The sequence below is a fragment of the Sitodiplosis mosellana genome, unplaced genomic scaffold (assembly GCF_009176505.1).
Source record: "Sitodiplosis mosellana isolate CC-2019 unplaced genomic scaffold, AAFC_SMos_1.0 Smas_scaffold_6102, whole genome shotgun sequence".
Classification (NCBI taxonomy): Eukaryota; Metazoa; Arthropoda; class Insecta; order Diptera; family Cecidomyiidae; genus Sitodiplosis; species Sitodiplosis mosellana.
The window spans coordinates 438,034-464,140 of record NW_022601343.1 but is presented as its reverse complement, the minus strand read 5'-3'; the positions used below and the strand labels follow the sequence as shown (position 1 = coordinate 464,140).

The 26,107-nt window shown below is 37.2% G+C and overlaps 1 protein-coding gene across 50 annotated transcripts in view; it reads left to right on the top strand.

Moving 5' to 3' along the window:
• The window catches only part of LOC129573680 (rap guanine nucleotide exchange factor 2), a 35,074-nt gene that overhangs the window by 3,196 nt on the left and 5,771 nt on the right, over positions 1 to 26,107 (top strand). For 19 of the 50 annotated variants that reach the window (XM_055454584.1, XM_055454585.1, XM_055454583.1 and 16 more), the window contains 5 exons: positions 12,001 to 12,683; positions 23,541 to 23,621; positions 24,027 to 24,224; positions 24,356 to 24,880; positions 24,969 to 26,076. In XM_055454584.1, the coding sequence (XP_055310559.1) occupies positions 12,633 to 12,683; positions 23,541 to 23,621; positions 24,027 to 24,224; positions 24,356 to 24,880; positions 24,969 to 26,076 (1,963 nt within the window). In that variant the 5' untranslated portion in view covers positions 12,001 to 12,632. Of the gene's footprint in view, positions 1 to 1,579; positions 1,859 to 12,000; positions 12,684 to 16,501; positions 17,571 to 17,722; positions 18,442 to 18,695; positions 18,849 to 22,852; positions 22,929 to 23,063; positions 23,196 to 23,540; positions 23,622 to 24,026; positions 24,225 to 24,355; positions 24,881 to 24,968; positions 26,077 to 26,107 lie in introns of those variants that run through there. The other 31 variants (XM_055454591.1, XM_055454587.1, XM_055454592.1 and 28 more) reach the window with 7 other exon arrangements.

The following is a 26,107-nucleotide window of genomic DNA, read 5'->3' as shown; positions in this document are numbered from 1 at the left end:
TTTTCAATGCAAACATTGTAAACAAAGCAACATTGCCATAGCAGAAAAGAAAGAAAAAAAACTAGAATTTTCTTCTTCGAAGTCTGATTAGTAGTTTGGCCACATAGTCCCGCTTTAAATCTTCATAGTCAATGTTTATTGTTCTCTCCTAGAATTAATTGCGAAACATGTAGTTTTCTGTTGTGGTCAATGCGTCTCGAACGTTTATCTTCCTTTCACGTTGTAATGCGCGCTGCCTGTTTATTCGCAAACAGTTGCATCAAAATACTTGCATTTCTGATATTTATAATGTATCTGAGAGCAGTGAATACGTATTTATATTGGTTGCAATTGCTGTTGCTGTTGCTTACGCCTTCCATACAAAATCACTGCAACACACCACTCAACAACAATTTAGATTTTCTTCTACTTATCCCGTTGTTTTTCTGCATTCATCTTGTACGCCTAGTGCTTAGTGTTTCAAGTGAGAATACATGTTTTATCCAAAACACTCGCACTCTGCATGCGAGAGATGAGATGGAGAGCAATGGCAACAGCAAGAGCATAAGAACGAGCATAAGATGGGAGAGTGGTATGCAGCGCGTTGGAATGTGTGTATTGGTGAGAATTGAGAGAGGAAGAGAGATAGAGAGAGAGAGGGAGAACGAGAGGACATGAGCATGAGCCGTATATAACATGCATGCCATAGCATTATATCGATATATACGGGCCGCACAGAAAGTGTATATATCAGTGTGTTCGCACCGCATTTATTGCATTCGTCTCTACAATGAAAAAAAGCAGCAGCAGCAACAGCAACAACACTTCGACTCGAAGATTGTTTTTGTGTGTGCTCATTTTTTCCATGAATTTAATTTTTTTTCTCCTTACATTTGAACATGAACTTCTACAGCTAAGAAAAAAACACCACCAATTCTTGTTTCTTTCTCTTGTTTCCGTTTGTGCAAAGAGTAAAGAGATTTCGATCGCCTTTATTTGGAAACTCATCAATATGTTTTCACTATCACAATCATATATCAGCGTTAGTCCAAACATTTGGTTTTTCATTCTGTCTTTCTTTATCAGCGAGAGAATGATTGTGAGAGATTTCTCCGATACGCGTTGGTTTTTCGGGTTGTTGCTTCTATAGCAGTGTACAGCAACGACATCGCATGTATGGCCCGTTATGTCGGCTGCTGTTGCGGCTGCTGTAGTTGTTATTGTTGTTACTCTATGCTCTTCGTACGATGTGTGTATTCGCTGATACGAAAATAATTGTAAGTTTCGTTCATTGATTTCTGAGCCGCGACGATTATGCTGACGATAGCGATCACCGTCACTCCAATCCACATTCAATGCTTGTGCATTGAATACATGTGTACAAATGCGGTTAATGCTTCAAAAGTATATCATTTTTATGAATGTTGCTGTTGTTGTTGTTGTGGCTGGCTGCTAGTGCTGCTGGGCTTTTATTATTGTTGTGATACGAATATGAGGGCGCGCGGAGAGCGTGCGCGTGCGGTTGGCATACTGTTCGCTTAATTCGCTGTTAACGTCCCCTTTACTTTTTTCTCTTCATCCATTCCCATTCGGCGTTTAGATATACTATGGACATATTGGTTGGAATGTGCTGGTAAACAAAAAGCCAGCCAGCCAGCCAGCTACGGTGCTGGCTCAACGCATACACACAAAATACAATACCAACAAAAACACAACCAAAAAGGAAAAAATAAATTGTATTTGAAAAACACTCTCTCAATAAATGCAAAATCCCAAAGTTTTGCGAGAGCGAAACTTCATTGACAAGAACAACCACGGGCTGAGACTGGCTGAGTTTCAGTTTTCAAGTGAGCGTACGCCACACAACACACACCAAAATGTTTGTATTTGTTTCGATTGTGAATCGTTTTGTCGTTTAACTATCTCGTTTTTTGATTTACGTTTTGCTCATTCGAAGAAAATGTGATTCTGTTTACGTTGGTTGATACAATTTTTACGATGATTTTGATTGTGATTTCCTTTGGTTTTGTTTTTCTCTAAGCAACTGATTTGCCTGAACTTTGCTCTGCTGTAAATGCAAACGCGGCAAAACAGATCATAAGCAACGTACACAATCTAGATTTCCGATTAAGAAATGCAAAAAAATAGAGAAATAAATCAATCAAATAAACCGCAAAATCTCAGTGATCGGTGCGATTTGAAAAAGCAGAAATAAAAAAAAAACAAAAATTTATGATGAGTTTGACATAAATGAATGTTCCGAACAAAGTGATGCGAAGTGAGTGTACTCAAAGGCTGCGTGTGTGTAGTGTGCCACACTTTGGTTGTAGTGGGTGAACAAATATTAGAAGCACAAAAAGGCATGACGCTTTAAATGGAAACAAATATTTATATAAAAAAAATACACCTTTCGGAATAATTTCGGGTGTACCAGAGCCAAAAAGTAAATTGTTCGATTCGTTTGAATGAAGTTTGCGTAAACAACGTAAAACTCGAAAGAACAGCGAAATAAACAAAAAAATATATGTAATAAAAATCTCTCACAGTTATGAAATGAAAGTAAATGGGAAGAAAAAAAGAAGAAGCGTTGTGTTGAGGCAGAATGAAAGAGCCGAAATGGAAATCAAGCAAAAAAAAATCAAATTGATATGAGAAAATGGCCTTAGATTGGCCAGTGTAACGATGGCACTAGCAAACCGCCACCGCTAACAGCAAAAGTTATAACCAAAATAATCAAAGCACAGAGGGAAAGAGAGAGCGAGAGAGACTCCACAATGAACAATAAACATAAAATACGGTTGGCAGTTCACACAGCATACCGTACCACGATATTCCACTCCAGTCAAATCCAATTCAATTCAATCAGTTTTAATAGAAACTGCGTTTTGCAGCGGTTATTATCATGCGTGGTGTGTGAGAGAGATTTTCATTCATTCCTTGCATTGCATTGCTCTGTGCCTTTTCTTTCTTATGTTGACGCGCTAATACAAATTTACGCTAAATATGTTGATGCTTTTTTCGTCGTCATCATCGTCATCGCTTTCGTCACACGTTTTACAATGTTCGAAACAAAAGGTCGATCCACCAATTTTCAGTTTATAACCGTTTGTTGCTCTATGCTACGAACGAAGGGAATCCACCGTTTTTCTTTCATTTCCATCGTTCATCTCTCGAATGAATATCATACACGTATCCATTCATCCATCCATCCATCCACACACAAAAATGAGAGTGCGAATCATAGTATAATAATTGGTTTCGGAATAAGAAGAAGAAGAAAAAACAACAAATATATGTACGAGTCCATGTGAACAGATCGGCAGAATTATGCTATTTCTCAACGATTCCGCAAGTGCGCGAAGCAATTTTCAGCAGTTGATTTTCATCGTTTTTTTTTCTTTATATTTTCTCTTAATTGGATTTAATTTCGACACAAACGCACGTATTCATAAAATATTCCATGGTGCTGACTGTGAGTGGTGTGTCCGTGTCTGTGTGCACACATAAAAGTCGTACAACAAATGCTCGCGCGGGCAACAATCACACACAGTGAGCAATGGATGGGCGCATGAGAAATGTGTTGGATAGAGAAATGACCATTTCAACTTACTAAACAACTAAAGTGATGATTATTTTTCTTCCTCGAATTTTTTTAAACAATAATACCTATTTTAATGGCCCGTTTTCTCTTCTCATCGTCATTTGGAATGCTCTTTTTATTTTGACCGTACAAGTAGTTGTATCGGGTACTATTCGCCACCGTGTGTACGCAGGTACGCGCGCGCGTGCTTCCACACAAATCATATAACAAAGAAGAAAAAAAAACGAAAATGACTAAATAAAACCAAAGCCATTCGAAGACGGTCAATGTAATAAATAAATCGTTGTCGACACCGACCGATCGAGGCAGCGACGCGCGCACACACATTATAGCGTTCATTGGTTGAAGGGAGACAAGAAATCGTTGTCATTTTGATTATTCATATGTTGTTCTATACCATGAGCGTTGGCATTGGATTTAGATTCAATTTGCGCCGCAGCAGCAGCAGCAGCAGTAGCAAGAAGCACATGAAATGACAGAAGACCGTCATGAAGAAAAATATATATGATATTTTCGGGTTAAATTCTTTGAATGGGATCAAGTTTGTAGAGCAATGTTAAGAGCAAGTGAAGACAATATTCGGAGACACAAATGTGCACATATGAAGCAATAGAAAATCATGGACCGAATTTCACGAATTTTAAATCAAACAGATGCTCATAGTATAGTAGAGACAAATTCGGAATTGCCGCCCGTGTTATATTCGTATTTTGCGCACACACACACACACACTCTGAACAATAAACCAGTCACAAACAGAACCAAAAAGAAAAAAATAAGCCGACAGTTTTGAAGCACTTGGAAAATGAAGAAGATGCTTAACACTGTACATGTGACTATTTCGCTCATTATGATGATTATTGGAAAACAATGCCATTCGGTTCAGTTTTCAAATGGTCAAATGATATTCTCTCGCATTGCACACACACACTCCACTCGAATTGTTTGGCAGACAACTATTTAACATGCGACTGGCTTTGATGTTTTGTGTGATGTGATGAGAAGCCGCATGACAGCCGTGCGTGCACTCAGCGCAGACAACAAATACAGATCAGCGTATGTCATCTCGATGGTCATGAATAGAGTCAACCCATATTATAAACGAATAATAATAATGAACAAAAACCCAACAAAAACAGCAACGGCAGCGGCGGCAGCAAACATGTTTTGGAATATCGTGCATTTGATCAACAAGGGCTATACACAAAAGCGCTATATTCACTCAGTGTTTCGTTGTCGAACTCTTTCTTTCACTCGCACGCTCGCTCACTCGTTCACTCGTTTACTCGATTAATTGTTCATTGTCAGCGTGGCGTTGGTTTGGGTGCCATGCATTTAAATGCATCTCGTTATCTAAATCAATAGTCATTTTCAAAATATTGAGGTTTTTCACAAACACCCGGATACACTTGGGCTTTGGCCCAATGTGTTTGCGCGTTCGCGATATCACGTTAACTAAAACGTTGTTGTAACGGTCATACCAATTCGTCATTAGAATCGGTTCCGGCAAATTGACGAAAGAATCGTTGGGTTTGTATAGAAGCGATAAAATAAAAACAACACAAATATTTCCATTCCTTGCTGAACACGTTGTGTTATATGCCTGCCCGCCTTCATCACCCCAAACATTGACGCACACATGCAAACACAAATGCACACAATTCGAATGAATGAGCTAGCTGAATGAGTGTGTCTATTTGTCTGTCTGTTTACATGTCTGGCATGAGGTCGAAATAGAATGGAAATACAATACACACACACACACACAAAACTGAAACGAAATAAAACATATGCGCTCTTCGAATATAAAGAGAGTGTTTAAAAACGAATAAATTTAGGGTGTTTTTGAAATTAAGTGGATGTTCCATATCCGATTTTGGTGCAATATTCGTATTCTATTTGGCTACTGTGTATACTGTACGCATATGTCGCTGTCTCGCAACTCGGTATAACAAGATTTCAATGCGTTGTTTGTTTTCACGTTTTTCGGAAGTTGAATTTTAACTAACGAGATTTCTTTTTTATTTTTGGCGCATTCATTTTCGAAAATTTTCTGTTCTGGTTTACTGCGGCTGGTTTTCGTTTTTTTTTCTTCCATGTCTGGCACACATTATTCATTGGGCTGTGTAATTTGGTTGTTTGCTTAGCATTCAGTAGTTCAAATATGTGTATATGGAAAATTGTTTTCTATTCCAATATAACTTATGCTCATCAGTCGCTTACTGAATTAAAACATATGGTGAATTTTTCAATGCGTCCGACCAACTACCGGTTTTCGTTTGAACTGTTTCTGAAACGGTGTATTCGTTGGTTCGCGCCACCACGCGTTCGCGTCGTTGGTTTTTCTTTTTTGGACTCACAAAATCACTTCAGAAAATTTAATGCGATGATGGTGCAAGTGCTATTTGTGAGACATCAAAGAGCAGCTTCGATTTAATTAAACTATTTTTTTTATCGCCATCCACATTTTCTTGAAGATTGATAAAATAATTCAATGTTCTTCAATTATGCAATGCGATCAATCAATGGAAAATGGAACGAAGAGCAGAAGAAAAATAGAGTGAAAGAGCGAGAGAGAGAGAGAGAGAGAGAGAGCGCAAGAAAAATACATTTCAATCAATAGAATCTTTCATCGTAGTGTCAATAACACTATGCCATGGCATTCACGTTGTCTGCTTCACCCTTCTCGTGTCGCATAGTTCCAATGGAAGACCAATCAATTTGATGATTCATTCATTTAATGGAAGACCTAAGTCACGGTGTGTGTGTGTGCAACATACGCCACTTTGTGTGACTCTGACTAAGCGATGTCGGAAAAACACATCATGCATGCATGTTACAGAGGACATGATTTGATCGAACCAAAAACTCTTGAGTACCGAATGCATTTCCAGCTCAAGACTTTATTTACTTTTTATTCGTCAGAAAGAAAATTGGTCTCCATTTTTTGCCACTTCGGTACAACAACAGTAATAATGACAACAACAAGCGAAGAAAAGACAGAATGGTGTTTGAAGATGTTGCATACGCGCTTCTTGCGCGTTTTGTACGTTTCTATTTCAATACGAACAGTGTGTCGTCAGGCATTTCGCAACGGATAATGTGTTCAGTGCATGCTCACAGCAAATTGCCATCGATAAACGTTATGGAAACGAAAGCGTAAATTATTTTCTCAAGTAATCGAGTCGACGGCGCGTGTTCGCTATTATATTTGTTGTTGTTTTTATTTTATATATAAGATGCAAGAAAGTGCATGCGCTCAATGGAACACGGTCAAAAAACCTAGAGCTCAATGCTGAGCTCTGAGCAAAGCGCAGAAAAAAAAACAAATAGCAATGGAACATTTGTTGTTGTTCTCTCTTCGCCGTACATTGCACTATTTTGTCTATTTCACCGTTTCCTTTCACATCATCATCATCATCATCGTCATTTTCAGCATGCATGCTGATGGCTCAATACTTGCGTTCGACTCTTCTTGTGTACTTTTTTGTTTGTTTCTTCTTCTTCTTTTCGCTTAAATCCAAATCGAAATTAAAGAATAAAAGCACGATGACATTTGGTATAATTTTATTTGTATACATAATTCGGTAACCGTAAGGAAAGTTCAGGGGGACGGTGTCCCTCTCTCTCTCTCTATCTTTATTTCTAAGCGATGCATTTGTCGAATGGAAAAAAGCGAACCAGATGGATGTATACCCAAACTGCCGCCGACTTCAGATTTCAGGGTTGTGACACGTTTTATATTACAGATAGTTAATGTAATGCCTGATAATACGGCGGTAGGTTTTACTCGGTCCTGTGTGCTGTGCCCTGTATGTATAAATTCATATATATGTCTGCCGAGTGCATACAATAGCCACTTATCAATAGACTAAAGTGGAAATAGTTACAGTGGTTTGGAGAGAGTGCAAAAGAGATAGAGACGTTACGTTGCGAACGTTGACTTTACAACAAATCCACGATTGTATTTAGACCATTCGCTGATTGCTTGGTTTCAGCCGCACACTTACGCCATCCATCTTGTACTTGGCTTTTTGGATTTTTATGTTATTTTTCTTTCTATTTTACTATTTGTACATTTCGTTTTGCCGTTGTTGCCGTCGCCGCCGCCGCCACCACCGCTTTTGCTGCTGCTTTTCTTTCTTTTCATTCATATTCTCTTCGTCTTTTGTTGCGCGCCTCTCTCGAAGTATTTTGGGTCTTTCTTTTCATCCATTCAACTTTCGTTAATAATTTACTAAATAGTCTTTTGTTGTTGTTCGAAGTCGGTGTGCACAATGCAATTCAATATGATACACGAACACATTAATGAATATACGGTTTTCATATTTCATTTATAGTGGATTTTCTCCTATATTACCGCTGTGTGTGTGTGTGTGTGTTTTTTTTTCTGTATTGAATTGCAAACCGAAATTGCTTTTGTTTTTCAATTTGAGATATTGCTGCTGGTGCTGCATTCTCTTGCGTTCAACATTTTGGTACGAGCGAGTATCATTGGAATCATCAACTGAAGCATCTCCTGCAGATGAACATGTATATCCAGAGGGAGAAAAAAATGCATGGCATCTCATGATACTAGAAAATTGCGCATTCAAGTCTTTTTCGTTCGTTGTTGTTCAGTTTGCACTCTTATTTTCTAAAGATTACCTCAGTGCAGAGAAATGATTTGGTTGGAAATGTATGCGCTTGCATTTGATCTATGGTCAAACTTTCTTTCTTTCCATCACATTTTCATACACACATAGATTGGAATACCGATCGCATGCCGATAGTAAATGCATTTTTTTGTATCGGCAACTAACTTAAGTCAGAGACGTTAAGTTAACTAATTGAAACCCTCCTGCAAGCATATGCCATCGGTTGATTTGTCTTTTCAACGTTCTTTTTATTCCATCCATTCAATGCTAGCTTCTAAACTCGAAGTGTGTTGTTTTCTTTTTCTCTTTGTGCTCTCGCTCTTGATAATAATTGATAGAATGCGCTAAACTACTAAACGACTTCGTTTACATGGACGTTCTTCCATTCGATAATGACGGATAATAGAATAAATTATGGGTGATTTATTAGATCACATTGCTTTTAATGTTGCAATCGAAGCGATTATGTTTGATTTTAGACCAATGAAACGTCATTACATTCACCAATTCGATGTCATTTTGAAGCGAGACAGAGCGCGCGCCATATCAATACCAGATTCATGAAATATTTTACTCATAAACATACAGACGGCTCGCTTTGATTTCTTCTGGTGCATGACATTCCAAAAGTGCGACACAAAAAGTCCGTTCCCCTCCGAAATTTCGTTTACAACCGCAATATTTTCTATTCTTGTTTCTTTTTCTCGTTTCTATGTATATATTTCTACTATCTTAATAACTAATTTTCCGGCAGCTCGCTAAAGAACCTATTTTTTTTATTTTCAAGTACTCGGACAAATTGGTTTGCTACAGTAATTGCCGTTCGTGTGAATGTTCATTTTGAATGAGTGCATATGATGTTATGTATTTAAAGCATTTAAAAAAACATGTATTTTCGTCGTGTGTGTCTGTGTGAACGTGAGCTATGATTTGAACGAAACACAAACAAATCAAACCACACTCGAAAGTCGCTATTTGAAAGCACCACAAAAATTCCGCGGCTTATAGTTTGAAATAAGATATATATTTCGAATATGTATAATTGTGCTAACTTGAAAGTCGCGCACATCATCAAACTGTGCTCACTCTCTATCTCTCTATCGCTGTTTAGAAATACAAACGTTATCGTCTATCACAGCCATTACGGAAGACCGAATACAGTGCACATTGCACACTGCATACTCGCTGTCGTTGTTGTTGTGTGTTTCATTTGAAATTTTGTTCGCTACGGTTACACAGTTTCGACTGAGCTAATCATTCATAAACAGTTTAGTGGCATTGTCGTCAAATGCATAGAGTGTGTACAGCAAATATTTTTTCTAACCGTTGAAAAATCAAGTGAGCGCTTTAAATTCGATCACAAGCGATTGAGAAAAAAAAAACACACACACACTCACAAATCCTTGAGAACGAAAGAAAAAAAAGCAGCAATTTAATTGTTCACTTGATGCAGTCGCTCGAATCGAAGTGTTCCTAACCTTTGTGTAATCTTGAAAACTAAGTAACATATTGTTAGGAATTACAATAATTTGTCTTCAATACTTGAGTTCGCATCGATGCAGCTGAATGATTCACGAAGTGCACGCGAGCGAGCGAGCAAGCGCTTAATAATATCCAGTAAAAATGACATCTCCATTCGCAGTGCTCAAGTTGATTTCGTCCACTTGTTGAAATGACAATTTAAAGACATCATTCCGAATGAACAACAGCAAAAACAACGGCAACAACAAATGACAGAGTACCGAGATGAAACAGAAATGAAGGCAATGTAAGACAGAAAAAAAGAAGAAGCACGAAACAGAAATCATTCAACGTTACACTATAGATCGCATAGCGTTCCCCATTCTTTAAGACATTTTCTACTGCATTGACCACACAATAGAAAACTTCATTATATATCAAAATTACGATATATAAATTTCCTCGTCATTTTTCTTTTCCGTTTTGTGAATTCGAGAATACTTTTCTGTGAAAGCCGCAAGCATTGATTCGATTCGCGAGAGAGGAAAATAAAAAAAGCAACGACAATAACAACGAAGACGACGATGCCAAGCAAGCAACAAAAAAAATGAAGTATAGTAATTCAATGATGTTGCAACGAATAAAAGAAAACCAACAACCCAAGAATAATTCATCAACAGAATTGAACTGATTTGTGCCTTTGAATGGCTTTAATAACTGTATAGTGTACACATAGCATATTATTTTTGTTGCTTCTTGATTTTTCTTTTTTTGCGTTCAAATCTAATGAAAAAAAATAAAAAATAAAAAAAAGAAGAGGAAGAAATGAACATTGCACGAGTAACGGGGCAACAATCATTAAATTCACAAAGTTTTCAATGGAGAGAGAAAATAAGTGTGTCATGTTGCGATTTCGTTTGTTTCAAAGCCACTTTGAGCGTACTTTGGCAAGTGGACCACGCTGTTTTATTGGTTTAACGGAAAACGCGAGCACAGCAGCAGCAGCAACAGCAGCTAGTACACCAAATCAAGCCAACCTCACTCGATATGTGTGCACGATATGACACAAGAGACGAACAATCGAACCAATTGATCTGATTGTGGACGCCGAGTGTGAGTGCTGTTAGCTGTCTGCCACAATTTTTCAACAAACATTTTGACACAAATCCTAATTTAGACAATTTTTATTCGGGCCCGTACAAACAATCCCGTACATTTTTCGCACAAACAATCAACAGGCCATTTTGACTTTAGGCCGTATGCCGTTTGAAATCATCTCCCCACTGACTGATTCATCAAATGAATCAAACTCAATGGCATATTTATAAAACACGCTGGTGATTATTCTACAGCAGCAGCAACATGTGTCGCATTTAGTCCCATCCTGTCCCAATGCAAACAAACAAAAACACCATTTCACCATTCGAATGAATCACATCAATGTTTATGTCATGTCACTTCCGAGACACACACACACTCTTGTCATACACATGTTGAAACTGTGTTCGAATCAATGTTTTTGATTCGAGATGTCATCAACGTGTATGTATATAGATTTTGTTGGAAATTATGTTAATTAATTTGGTATTTGCCACACATTTTTCACCTATATTGCATCTACTATCGTTCGATCACTCTGTCAATCTTGGCTAGAACAGTTTCTCAATACGATATTATTCGAAATAATAACATTCGAAAGTTAGTCGAAAAAACGAAGCAACTGAAGAAAAAAAGCAACAACAACAACAACAGCAAACGGTCATGGCGGGAACGATAAGAACTGAAATGAATCGGTCGGCCAGCGATCTCATGCATTGTTGTGTTCGAATGCGAATGAACGGAATAATGCCTAATTATGAATTCGTATCGAGAAAAACGTAAGAGACGTGCACGGTACAAAGCTATCCTCGCCAATGCGTACCCTTATATAAATTTAAATGTATGTAACCGATGTGTATCAGCCACTCAGCTCAAATGTATTGGACGTCCAGTAACCGAGTCTGATATATTCAATTCAATAAATTGAAATGGGCCTTTTTCCCGCTCAAGAGAGTGAAACAAAAAATCATCAACTTTTTTCTCTCTCCGTGTGTGTTTGTGTGTGTGTGGGTGTGTGTGTAATAATCAGACTTGTTATGTTTAATCATCGTTTTTTTTCTGTTTCATTTATTTGTATAATTGAATGATCAGTTTTCCATTTCATTGAAAAGGCAAAACAAAACGAACGAACAAAAAACCAACCATCGAATTCAATTTCTTTCTCTCTTTTAAATTGATTTATTAATTATTTGGATAAAAATGGTAATTTGTGTCTCTTTACAGATTTGTTCGACAGATAGCACACGTATGTGAGAATAGCAGTAGACCTTGCCGAGACCATCCAACGTATGAAAACGACCGATACAGCAACAGTTATAGTTCTGAGTGCTTTGATTTGTGTGTGAAAGTGAAACGTATCAAAACGAAAAGATCGGAAATTCAGTGAAGTGAAGAGTGAAAACATATGAGACATCCACATCGAAGTGGATTTCGCTTCAAAAAATGAGTCGATTTTGAAAGCATGACATAACCCCGTTGCATATTTCCGATTCGAATTTTTGTTGAACGATGAAGAGAATGCATGCCTGTGAATCATATGATTACAAACAGAAGTGAAGAAGATCGAAAACAACGCCAACGGAGACAATTGATAGAAACAATTTGAAAACAAGGGAAAAGAAAAGAAAAATAAAACGAACCCACTCATATTGAACGTGCAAAAGGAAGTGCAACGAACAGTGTACAATATTTCATCGGCGATCATTTCCATTCAACATTCAACAAATCATCGTGTTCCAACCGCACAATTTTTCACAACAACAGCTAAAGCAATTTTTCACAACAACACACAACATTCGTGTCAAAATGCTGATACCATTGAACATTCTTTAAATGACTGCGCAATTTCATTCTAAATGGAGGATTTAAAGCATTCCACGACTAAATTAAAGCAAACGGATTACGAGGTGAGATTATTTTGCCCGCTTCTCTCTTTATCAACAGCATTCTGTTTCTGTTATTTATTTTTTTCTACCTAACACAACACATTTAATTTCGATCGAACGTTTCACTTGTGGATTTGTTTCGGGTTCCATTATACACGTGTATATCAGTACAGTTGTGTACGATAGTGCAATCGTTTGTCGAATAATATTCCGAATCTTATACCTCTTATTCGACTTTCACTTTTGTCGAGATAAATAGATATAATTTTCAGTGAATTATTCATTTGGTTCGGTCTGCATTGCATTCGACCTTGATCCTTCTACAGAGTTGTTCAGGTACAAGCCTTGGTAGATGTTTCTATCGTTTCTTTGAGTTTTCAACATACAATTCGCTTCAACTCCATCAGCTTAAGGATAAGTTCGTCTGTCCGGGAAACAAACCGCCTTGGCATTTCAATCATTTGTCCGAATAAATTAATTATCACGAAGAATTTGTATCCGTGTTTATTGGGTGTTTATAAATTGGTTGAGGTGGAAAATTCAAATTCGACCAAAATAGAGCTCATATTGGGTAGTTAACCCCAATTCTATGGTCTGGAGAGGAGTTGCGCATATTATATTTTATAACGGAGTTAAGTTATTCAGACGAAATCAAACGGTCATCACGTCACTAAATATTTTTAAAGATAAATGTAGAAAACATATTATAGAAAATTATACCATACTGTGAATTGGACTAGGGAATGGTTGTGAAAGAATTATTGTAAAACAATAAATAGAAAAATTTTAATTGTAAAAAACACAAAAGAGCTTCGGCTAGTAATAAATATCATATCATATTGGTGGATGTTAGTGATGCTATAAGTATGAAACGGGGATGAGAATCAATCGAATTAGATTTGGGAATTTTGTTCGAGACATGCATTGGATTGCTAAGTAAACGTCAATCAATCGAACTTTATGTGAGAAAACTCGAAACACAAATGTAATTTATTCCCATCATTTCTTGATCGACTCTTTAATCTGAGAATTAATTCTACACGTCATAGAGCTTGCGCCTGAAAAAAAGCTTTAGACCAACGCCGCATCAGAATGATTGTAGGCAAATGAATCATTCGTCGTGAGTATTCAATTCAAATGTGATGAAATGGGCAGACAATCTGCCGTTTTCCGTGTAACAAAGCCATTTCCATTGCATGAATATAATGACGAATAATATTTACAACATCTGTGTGTGTGTATGTGCGCATCTCTATAACATTGCTCCTATTGAAAGATAAAAATAACCACGGCAATGACATTGACAATGATGGCAATATGCTTGCTTCATTGTACATCATAACGATTGTGCTGTGGACATCCCATAAATGATACGTGCTTTTTTACTTAGCCGCCTACAAGACAAAACGTGCATATAATTAGTTAACTTGCATCGTTGTTGTCGTGATCGTCGTCGTCATCGTCGTTGCCGCATGAAGGTTAACCATTTCCCGTTTTTTTTCAAATTGATATTCTCATTTGGCGCAAAATCATTATTTCTTTTTTGTCCTTTAAACGAATTGATCAACATACACAACTCCGATGAAAACTCACTCGGCCGTTGGAAGAATGATACCGAAAAATGGGAGTAAGAAGCATACAAATAGATTTCGAAAACAAAACCATCTCTGTTGAGGATTGCCCTGTTGTGCAATGTGCACTATCTGCCAGTGCAGAATATTTTTTATTCAATTTATTTAATGGTTATTGAATCCGCTTTTTGTTTGTGACTGCAAATGTCACAAATGACGTGATGAAAACTGGCGCAACAGCATGTCGAGTGAAAAATATAGCGGGAAAAACATCCACAAAAAAAACTTCCACAAAAACACAATGGAAAGTGTACATGATGAAAAACAATAACGATTAAAGCCATTAAAAACATTAAAATTGAAAATTGCACGCTAAATAATGCTTAATTAGCAACTTTGACTTTTCCCTCGAAAATTTCCATACGGTTCTTCCATTTTCACAAACAATACGGGCAGAACAGTGCCGTCTTAGCCTGGAAGCGAATGAAGCAGCCGCAGAAAAGGCCCTTGAAATATTAAGAGAAAATCTTATTAAAGAAAATTGAAAACAAAACACAATAAAAATACAAAAGTTCTCAAATTTATTTCAATCTTCGTGGTTTGTTTACTGTCTACAAAACAGATGATGCGCGTGACGACGCCGTGGAAATGGTTTTGGCCCTATTTTTAGCGTAAATAAAATCATCAATTATTTCATCGAAGTCCAAATTATTCAAAATTTCACATTCAACCACTGAGCAGAAACGATTGAATGTCAAATAAGAATGAGTAATCAAAGAATTTCAACTGCAAGACGAAAAATGTCATATACATACATATATTTCGCCTTATTTGTTGTTTCTGTCTTACTTTTTTAATGTAAGTAGTGTGGCTCACTTTTTAATAGAATGGTCAGTGGTATAATTGTTTACATATCAAAATATAAACAGTTTATCGATCAACCGGTTGAGCGAAAATCTTTATTGCTAAGTATGGTTGACTCTTCGAGACGAATGTAATTAAACATAGAGGGAGAATAGAGACAACGATAGGTTTCGTTTGTCAATTCGAATTGGATGTTGAGTCACATATACATTCGTATGAATAAGATCGTTCATGTCCAGCAGTATTGAGCAGTAATCAAAAAATAAATGAAAAACGGCATAGTTTAATAACTCTGAATTCATCTTTTTGAATTTAATCGAAATTGGCGCAACCTTCAAAATATTGAATTTTGTGCTATTGAGAAGAATATTTAGGGCCCCGGAAATTTTTTGCTTCAGGGCCCCCGAAAGTGCTAAGACGGCACTGGGGCAGAACACTTGGTACGCGTCATCATTGTTGTTGTTGTGGAAAAATATGGGTTTTATTTTTTCTTTCTCTGTTTAAAATGAAAATGACCGTGTCTCTGCGTGTGTGTGTGTGAGAGAGTGAGTCTGTTTGGTTGTTCGCTGGAGAGATATTTTATATACATATTATTTTTATTTATAGCATATGGTTCATCGAATTTTCGTTTATGTACATCGAGTTGTGTTTTTATTTTCTTCTCTCCTGTCGGTTTAAGGGAATGAGTCAAATAAATTAACCTATGTAAAATTGTACATGGGATATATGCTTTCATGCACGCATTAGCACATACTTCTTTTCAAGAGGAATGAAAGGAATTTTTGTGTGCGTTCGCTTCGCACCATTATCGCACATTGGGTTCATCTATAATTTTTCATATATGCAAACTTCTTATCAATATTGTGCCATGATATTAAATCACATACTCACGTCGAGAAAATGAGCGAAAAAAAAACTTAAAAGAAAAAAGATGAATACAAAAACAGCGGCAAAAAGAAACATGAATTTTCTGATGGATGTTTGTTTGAATTGCATTAAATGTTCGGTGGAAATGTTGGCGTAGAGTGCATATGTATGGAGAAGAAAAAAATAATCTGTTATGAAAATATGCGATCCATTCATAAGAGACAGGTTGGGTCGGTTAACTTGAAAAGCTTAAATTGATCGCAAACTTAAGTTCAATTGAATGGTTTGGAGCGAAAATGTAATACAGAAAATATGAGCGGAAAAATATCTATGATGAATGAGCGGAAAAGGGATAGCTATATAGTAAACCTTATAGTAAACTATAGTGAACTATATAGCTATCCCTTTTTATTTGACATTTTTCCGCTCAACTTTTCTGTATTACATTTTTGCTCCAAGACATTCAATTGAGCAAAGCAGTGTGTGTTTTTATTTGTGTTTTCGTAGGAGGTGAAATAAATGTGAGTGTATTTTGCTCTGTTTCTGCCACATATGAATAGATCTCGGTGCAAAAAAGTTCGTTGGCGGTAAAGGATAGTGCAAATTTCCTGTCGCCATTAAAGTGTCGTAGGTGCCAATCGAGCAATATGAATGGAATATTTGCATTTACCTCAATGGCATACAATATTACGAGCATTATGTGTTCGACTTCCATATTTCTGTATGCGGCCCGGCCCGGCCTTTCTTTTTCTACATTTCGGCCGATCTTCGTCATATCTTTTTCACTATAGCTTGAACGAAATAGCAAAAATAGAATAGTTAGCAAATTATACATTGTATCCTTGGGTCATTTTCATATTTGAATCAGTCGACGATGCTAATAATGTTGCTGTTCGCATACAAGCCGCTACGATTATGTATACGCATGAAAAAACGGAAAATAGCACAATCTATAAACCGATGAACGAACGAACGAACGAATGAACGATACACACAAGCATCAGCAAAACAGTGAGACCGTTGAGGCAACATACTCGAACTGGAAGCCTTGCTCCATTCTCTCTCGCTCACTCGCTCTCTCTCACACACACACGCGCTCAATGTTTTTCTCGCAATAAGCTGGCAGAAGAATTATATACACTCCATTTTACATGTACATATATGTATACGAATCAGAGAGTATCAACGCGTGGGTATATGTTGTTAAAATGTGTATTTTTATCAATTCAGCGCGTAATTTTCAAGAGCAATATCAGCAGCAGCAACATAGCATAGTAGTTTAAAATCATAACAATTCCAACATGACATCGAGTTTCGCACGATGTGCATAGCTGTGTGGTCGACACAAAGGAAAACCCTCCGAAATTTCGCTTCCAAAGTGTATGTGCTTTTGCGTGCGTGAAGTGTGTTCGTGTTTTGGGAAAACTGTGACTTTTTTTTCTCTCATTCGCTTCTTTTCGGTGTAGATTTTTTTTCGATTTTTAGAAAGGGACAGTTCCACATATAGTTTCCAAAAGTCTAAATTTGTTGAAGAGAGTTGCCAATATTTCGAGTTGACTTGGTCAGAAGGAGATAAAATTAACGTTGAATTGGTTGATAGCTTGGAGTAAATGAGTTGCTTTGTTTTTATGTCAGTGATAATAATCAATAATGAAAAATTACGAGTTTAAAGCTATATATATACTGTCTTTGACTTGAAAAAATTCTAATTCACATCATTTGAATTGCATTTTACCTCTTATCTTTCATTTCAATAAGGAAATCAAATGCATAGTTCATATGAGCAATAACAAACTACATTGTGTTCTTTCGAAATAATTTTTTTTCTGCCCATATCGACCCGATCATACCGAGAAAAAAAACGAAACCGATACGATAAATTGTGTTCAATATAAAGCCAATATCTGGGTATGGAGATGAATCTTCGAAAAATAGTCAGTGTTGAAGCAAAAGTTGCGAGAATTTTGTGACTTTGTTCAAATCAAATGGTATTCTGGAAATTCGATTGAGAGAAAAGAGAGTGGGAAAAAAACAGAAGGAGCAATGTTAAAGCATTATTATGTATCGCCGAAGAAGCGGTCAAAGTCTCAGAGCTCGGAAATGAGCGATGGAAGTGATACAGCGACATCGTGCATCGAGCATCACGAGTATTTGAATGATTTTGTCCGTGCGACGAAGATTATTTCACGAAAGGCATTCCACAGTTTCCATGAGATTACATCGAGCGAGCCGAATGTTAGCATTGCAACATCGCATGCTGGCTTCATGCAGGCCACGGTGTCGGCTTCATCGTCCGGCGATCCAAATGATCCTGAGCACAGTTCGGAAAACACGACACCCATCCAAACACCACAAAAATCATATGAGACACGCTTAACTCGTATGCGATTGGCACATGCATTCAACAATGCTGTTACATATAGTCGGAGCCGTTTGGCCCATTTACCAGCCGGAGCCAGTTTCTGTGCAGCTCACATGTAAGGGAGTAACACTTAGTGCTTAGCGAAAAGTTGAACAAAAACAAAAACAGATTGATAAGTTTAATCGAAATCATGCGAGTGGGCGACGCGGTGCGGGCGTGCGAAAATGACCAAATGCATTTGGTCGTTTCGCTTTCACCGATTCGCCATCCGCCAACGATTTTTCTTAGAAAGCAAATACGCACGACTCGAACTCATTTTTTCTCAATACGAACTTATGTTTTTTCTTTGTGTGTTCACCCATGGTAAAGTAGTGCCCATGGCGGACTGGGGCACATAGACACTACGACCACGTCAGGACTCATCCCACCCGTTCGCCGATGGAACTCGTTCCATTCAACACGCGGTGAATGTCACCCGAATAAATTTCGACGAGAACGAAAATCCACATCACCTTCAATCGTGTAAGCATTCGAGAGCCCAACATGACAAATTCTGTGTGTTAAATTCTACTCTCTGTTTATCTTTTACGTACATATACAGTTACTCACAAAATTGTTCGTACACCTTGCTTTTCCGAACAAAATGCCATTTTTTCATTAATTTTCGTGACAAATGAATTGTATAAGCACATGATTGTAAAAGACTAACTCTTTTAGCAGATATTCATGTATATATTTGACATAAATATTGAACACATAAAAAAATTGGGACCAAATATGTGGAAGTGTCGCTTTTTGGGTCTCACAAAATTGTTAGTACACTGAAGTTTATGGGCATTTTTTCAGTAGATATCCAATATATTTACAGTGAACCGAATTTGGAATCATTTTTGTGATCCTCTACCATCAATTTGACACATTGGTTATAGCAAAAATATCACTCTCTAATCCAGATGGCGCCACCAAAATAGTGAAATGTCGAAAATGGTCCATTTTGCTAGTCACCACCCCAGAATATAGCACTCACATTATTTTTTACCACCCAAATCTGCTTGAACGCATTGAATACCTTAAGATCTTCGACATTTAGTATGACTTTTCCCATTTTTTCAATAATACTGGTTCATTTGTGTGGTCAGTTTGAGCATTTTGGTAGAAAATGCTTATCGAGGCCTCACCAAAGGGCCGCTATGTACCCTAAGGTAGCAAATTTTGGCCTCATATCGGTGGCTATGGATTGGTCTTGCAACGCCACACAAATGATTCCTACCAGTGATTTCGAATTTTAACAATGGGTATGCTTTTTTGGAGCATTAACATCTGATTTGTTGAATATTTAACGAGTTATATGGAAATTAGCGAATATTCAACAAATCAGATGTTAATGCTCCAAAAAAAGCATACCCATTGTTAAAATTCGAAATCACTGGTAGGAATCATTTGTGTGGCGTTGCAAGACCAATCCATAGCCACCGATATGAGGCCAAAATTTGCTACCTTAGGGTACATAGCGGCCCTTTGGTGAGGCCTCGATAAGCATTTTCTACCAAAATGCTCAAACTGACCACACAAATGAACCAGTATTATTGAAAAAATGGGAAAAGTCATACTAAATGTCGAAGATCTTAAGGTATTCAATGCGTTCAAGCAGATTTGGGTGGTAAAAAATAATGTGAGTGCTATATTCTGGGGTGGTGACTAGCAAAATGGACCATTTTCGACATTTCACTATTTTGGTGGCGCCATCTGGATTAGAGAGTGATATTTTTGCTATAACCAATGTGTCAAATTGATGGTAGAGGATCACAAAAATGATTCCAAATTCGGTTCACTGTAAATATATTGGATATCTACTGAAAAAATGCCCATAAACTTCAGTGTACTAACAATTTTGTGAGACCCAAAAAGCGACACTTCCACATATTTGGTCCCAATTTTTTTATGTGTTCAATATTTATGTCAAATATATACATGAATATCTGCTAAAAGAGTTAGTCTTTTACAATCATGTGCTCATACAATTCATTTGTCACGAAAATTAATGAAAAAATGGCATTTTGTTCGGAAAAGCAAGGTGTACGAACAATTTTGTGAGTAACTGTATATTACATTCATATCGAAAAACAAAACAACAACTACAACACATACCGAAATTTATACATATGCAAAGTGAAACCAAACGATGAGTTTCACTTTTCAAGACAAAATACAACACACACACACATATATATATAACAAACAAAACCAAACAATGGAAGAAGAAACAACATTTTGTTTTGCTTGTGTAAATAAAATTGTTTTTGAACTTCTTGTTTCTTTCTTTCAATCCTCCGTAATGTTTTTATCAGATTTAATTGGTCCTTCTCATTTTTCTCTCGACTCTCTCTCTCTATCTCTCTCCCCCTATCTCTCTCTCTCTCAATGCATCTCTCTATACATCCTATCTATCAATGATTGAGTTCGTTGAATTCGTTGTTGAATTTAGTAGTTGTTTGATTGGTCAATGTATTCGACTTGACCCAAATGTTTGCTAGCGTTTTTTTTTCTCGTCGATATTCAATTTACTTCTTTTCTTTCCGAATCAGAATTTATACTACTTAAAACTGAAATTAACTTTAAGAGGTGTACTTGAAATTTAATTGGCGTAGTTAATTTTAACGTTAATCTCATATATCTGTTTTCAATGAAAATTGTTACCTCAAATTGTTGTTGTTGCTGTTTCCGAATAAACTGCATTAGAAACGATCAAAATGAATGTTAGAACTTGTCTTGCAAACGAAAAAAAACAAACCGTGTTAAAGAATAAAAGACCACCACAAATGTTGCTCACTTTTTTTCTGGATTCTCTTATTTCCACACCTCTCTATTTCTCTTTGATTTCACATGTATTGAGTCGATTTTTGAGCAATAAACGGAAGCCTGAAAAGGGCTTGAAAAGAATCACATTTCATTTGTTTTGTTCTAAATGTGACATGTGATATTGTTGGCCGTTGCTCAAAGATTGAATCAAACCTACACACACAATCACCCTAGAATCGTTTTCGAAATGATAAATTGCGTAATAACAATGGTAACCAATCTAAAGAAGTTGACTTCAATATCCGTAGGTCATATGACTAGACGGGTATAAGTCAATCCATCTTGGGATTATATGTAAGAGCGAGCAAATTTTTTCGGACGAATGAAGTCAAGCTCGTACCAAAAAACAAAAAAAAAACAAAACAGAAAATTTCGTTTTCATTATTATCTAGAAATTAAGGTATTTGTTGTTTTTCACAAATAACTCCAAGGTTATTAACAGTTCCAGTTGGCATGCAATACAAGCTCATCGCAACGTTTTATCGTTAATTTGCGTATGGGTGTAGTATGTTCACAATTCTTATCATTGGTCCTTGTGTTTCCTTGAAGAAAATTTGCTTGTTTGGGTGTTTGACCACATTTATTCCCTTCTAGCGTATGAAAATAAAATAAAAAAAAACAGCGTAAACATAAACACACCACTCCCGCATTCTTGATTTATGTGAAAATGTTCACCAGAAAACACTATGAGAATGATCCAAATAGGTGTAAAATTGAATGAAAATTTCCTGATGTTTAGTTGAATTCCTATATCTATTAATTGTGAAGAAGGAAAATAAATCACTTAGAACCCCTGCCATTATGAATCCGTACAGTAAGGTCAGAGGAAGTCAATACGTTTTTTTCTACTTATTTATATGTACGTGTGTTATGAATGACAACCTCCTGTCGACCACCCAAAAAAAAAAAAGATTTATGCTCATGAAACTACCTTCTTTTGCACTTGCGTACCTTTCCCACAAAAAGCAATTAATTTGTTTAACCCACACACACACACACACACACACACACACACACACACACACACACATTTAATGGATCCAAGCAAGTGGACATCTTTTCGAACAGCAAGATACATGTACTGTAGAGAAACTTTTCTTCCCGATTGTCATCGCATGCACGAAATTTCGTTCATTTGTATTTTGATGTTTCTTTTTCATTGTTCTCGTCAGCAAAATTTTGTTTTTTTTCTTCTATTCTTTGTTTAAGGTTGTGATTTTCATCTCAATTTCACATTGATGTTGTTTTCAGTGGTTTTATGTTTCAATGTGTCTCATTTAATCATTTGGTACCTTTCTATTCGTTTTCGTTTCACATATTAAATATTTATAATAGGATAGATATAATTTTTATTCTCTTTGTTGATTGGCCAAGAAATTGATGACATTTCATTCATTTAATTTCTGTTTCTTTGAACTTGAATCGTTTCGTTTTTGTTTTTTGTTTTTGCTGTGTATCTTTTCCATTTTCTGTTATGACTATGCAAATGCAAATTAAGCTCAAATCACATACGAAAAACATTTATTCCATTAAATTTTTTGTTGTGGATTTTATGAGTTTTGATTTAGATGTTCATATGCATACTACTAGTATATGTGTTGAAGACATTTCGTGAAAGAGTGCTTTATCACATGTTTCTTGCTTGAAATTTTCCGTGTGTTTCACAGTATTAGCAGGAGGAATGGTGATGGTTTTCGTCAGCTGAGTGAGTGTTTCGTGTCCGAGACACAGGAAATACTAGCTGTAAGTCGTATTTCAAATAAATTTGCCTCCCCCTCCCCCCACCACATTTTCATTGTTCTTAAACAAAACATTTCGAAGAAGAAGAAGAAGCAAAAGTCGCTAAAAATTCGCAATTCATTCGCCTTCGTTATACAGACAGACGAATCTGAAATAGGTAGTGTAGCAGCAGAAGCAGCATCCAAAATCGACGATTTAATTAGAAACGATAACGGCGACGAAGAAATAGAAGACGTCGACGATATTGATGCAATAATTGGTGTTGCAATTGTAAGCCATCCCAAATGATACTAAACAAACACAAATCATTTGCCTGAAAAATCTTTATATAGTCTTCCTCACCCCCTTTCACTCCTCTTTGTTGCCGTGATAATAGCTATTTCACCTGATAATGCATTCTGTTTTCATTTTGTTTCTTTAGTCTTCATTTTTGTCTTGTTTTTTCGTTCGTTCAAATTGTCTACCACCGTTGTCTAGCATTACTGTCAATCGAAGTTCATGTGTTTTTTTCCTTTATTGTTTTGAGTTCAAAACAAAAAAAATTGTATCTCACACTATCGACAGCAAACAATGAACTGAGCGAATTTTGTCTTTTCTTTTCTAAAATTGAATTAGCCCAAACCGAAAATCATGGACCCACCGCAACACCACACGCTGCACTCATCGCAGACAGCTCTATCGGCAAATGTCAAGCGGGTAAGGTTTTATCATTTTTCCATGATCAACTATGGAGTGTGGTTTTTCTTTATTGTTGTCAAGTCATAGAGACTCTGTTCGTAGACTTGGACTGTAGTGTTTGATTTTTTTGTTTTCTCACTCTTTGTCTCTGCCAAGATGTTGTGCCTAGAACGTTATTGCTTTAGATCTTTGATTTGGTCGTTTTTAGTGTCGCCCATACATTGCTTGCGTGTTGAGTATTTAATTTATAATCATTTGTTTGATCGGTTCAAAACCGATTCAATTTTTTTTTGATTTTGTATTTTAGCTTCTGCATTTGTGATAACAAAACAAATCATTTATTCTATCCCATTCATTTTGGGATTAGTAGTAAAAATTATTTGAAATCTTAGCTAACTGTCCTATGATTTATTTCAATTGCAGTTTGGCGGCGGCCGACCAGAATTATACCAAAAGTGCAATCGCGGCTCCCATTCAAGTGACACGAGCTCAGCGTATAGTGGATCAGACACAATGACATCAGTACATAGTTCATCGTTAGATGCCGATGAGGTGGACCTCTCGGGCTTAGTGGAATCGGTGGTCGATTCGGATGAGGAAGATTTGGCAGAAAGCATGGATGTAAGTCAAACAAACGTACCTAACTGGTCAAATGAAAATAGCCATTGAACCAAATGACAATTTCGACCAACCTAGTATCCCAACTGATTACAACTAATCGATTAAAACAGACATTTTGTTATCATTTCCAGAGTTTAGCTGTGCGTGATACGGTTCGTGAGTGCTTAGAAAAGGATCCAACCGATCGGACGGAGGAAGACATAGAAACGTTGCTTGAATTTACGAAAAACCTGCAGGCATTCACAAACATGACATTAGCTGTAAGACGAGCATTGTGCTCGGTGATGGTGTTTGCGGTGGTTGAGAAGGCCGGCACAACGGTGATGAATGATGGTGAGGAGCTTGATTCGTGGAGCGTGCTAATCAATGGCCACGTTGAAGTTGAATATTCAAACGGTGAGACGGATGAGCTGCAAGTTGGTGATAGCTTTGGTATACTGCCAACAATGGATAAACTGTATCACAAAGGAGTGATGAAAACCAAATGCGATGACTGCCAGTTTGTGTGCATCACACAAACCGACTACTATCGTATTCAACATCAGGGTGAAGAGAACACAAAACGGCACGAAGAAAATGGACAGCTAGTTATGGTCACTGAGCTACGGCATGGTACGATGGAAGGCAGTGTACGTCGTGGACATGTCGTTATTCGGGTAACTATTCAATCATTGCAGCAATTAAAAAATATGTTTGTCAATAAGTGGTGGTTTAATTGTGATGATTCTGATTTTGAAATCCTAGGGAACACCGGAACGTTTAATGGTTCAGTTGATCGAGGAGAATTCCATGACAGATCCAACATATGTGGAGGACTTTCTGTTGACCCACCGCACATTCATTCCATGCGCGCAGAACGTACTGCGACAATTGTTGCAATGGTTCGAAAGTGAATCAACGCATCCCGCCCAAACGACTGCGACGCCAATACAAATTCGCGACCGAGTCACACGTGTGATTCTGTTATGGGTAAATAATCATTTTACGGATTTCGAAACAGATCAGATGATGATGAAATATCTGGAACAGTTCGAAAATGGTTTGGAGAATAAGAATATGCATGAACAATTACATTTGCTACATATCGCGTGTGCGGCCAAAGCTCGAACTCGAGTTGTGACACTGGCACGATCTTCGCGCGACGAAGACCTACACTTTAGTATTATTGGTGGCTATGAGAAGGGTGGATGCGGCATTTTCATATCAAATGTCGATAAGAAAACCAAACCCGAGGATGTCGGATTGAAGCGGGGCGATCAAATTCTCGAAGTGAATGGCAACAGTTTTGAACATATGAAATTGGCCCGGGCACTTGAACTGATGACTGGCACAACACATTTGTGCCTGACGGTCAAAAGCAATTTGCTTGCATTCAAAGAAATGCTACAAACACCCGACAACAATTCACCACGCCCAAGATCCAGCCGACGAACGATGGCTTCTTCCGAATTGGCACGATTGCACTCGCAGAATAGTCAACGTGTCCGATTATCTTCCGCCGATATTCTAACGAGCTCATCACAATTCGACCAAACCGATTGTGCTTCCGTAACAAATATCGATTCGTCATCGGTTCATATGCCATTCTCATCGAATCTTCCACCGACGGCAGCGAAAAAAGACTCGGCCACTTCCATATCATCATCGCAAATTGTACCGCCGTCTTCAGCAAGCAAAAGTGGCAGCGGCTTCATGACCCTCGGGCCAAAACGTCGCTTACAAAAAGCTCTCATCAAAATGAATCTGTATCCGAAAAATGCTGGCGCTGCTCTCCTTCTCGATACAGACGATCAGGAAACGCAATCAGCTAGCTCATCGCCCATATCCACGACATCGCCCTCAAATGGCCCAGGTATTTTACATTTGATTTTGAATTCATTTTT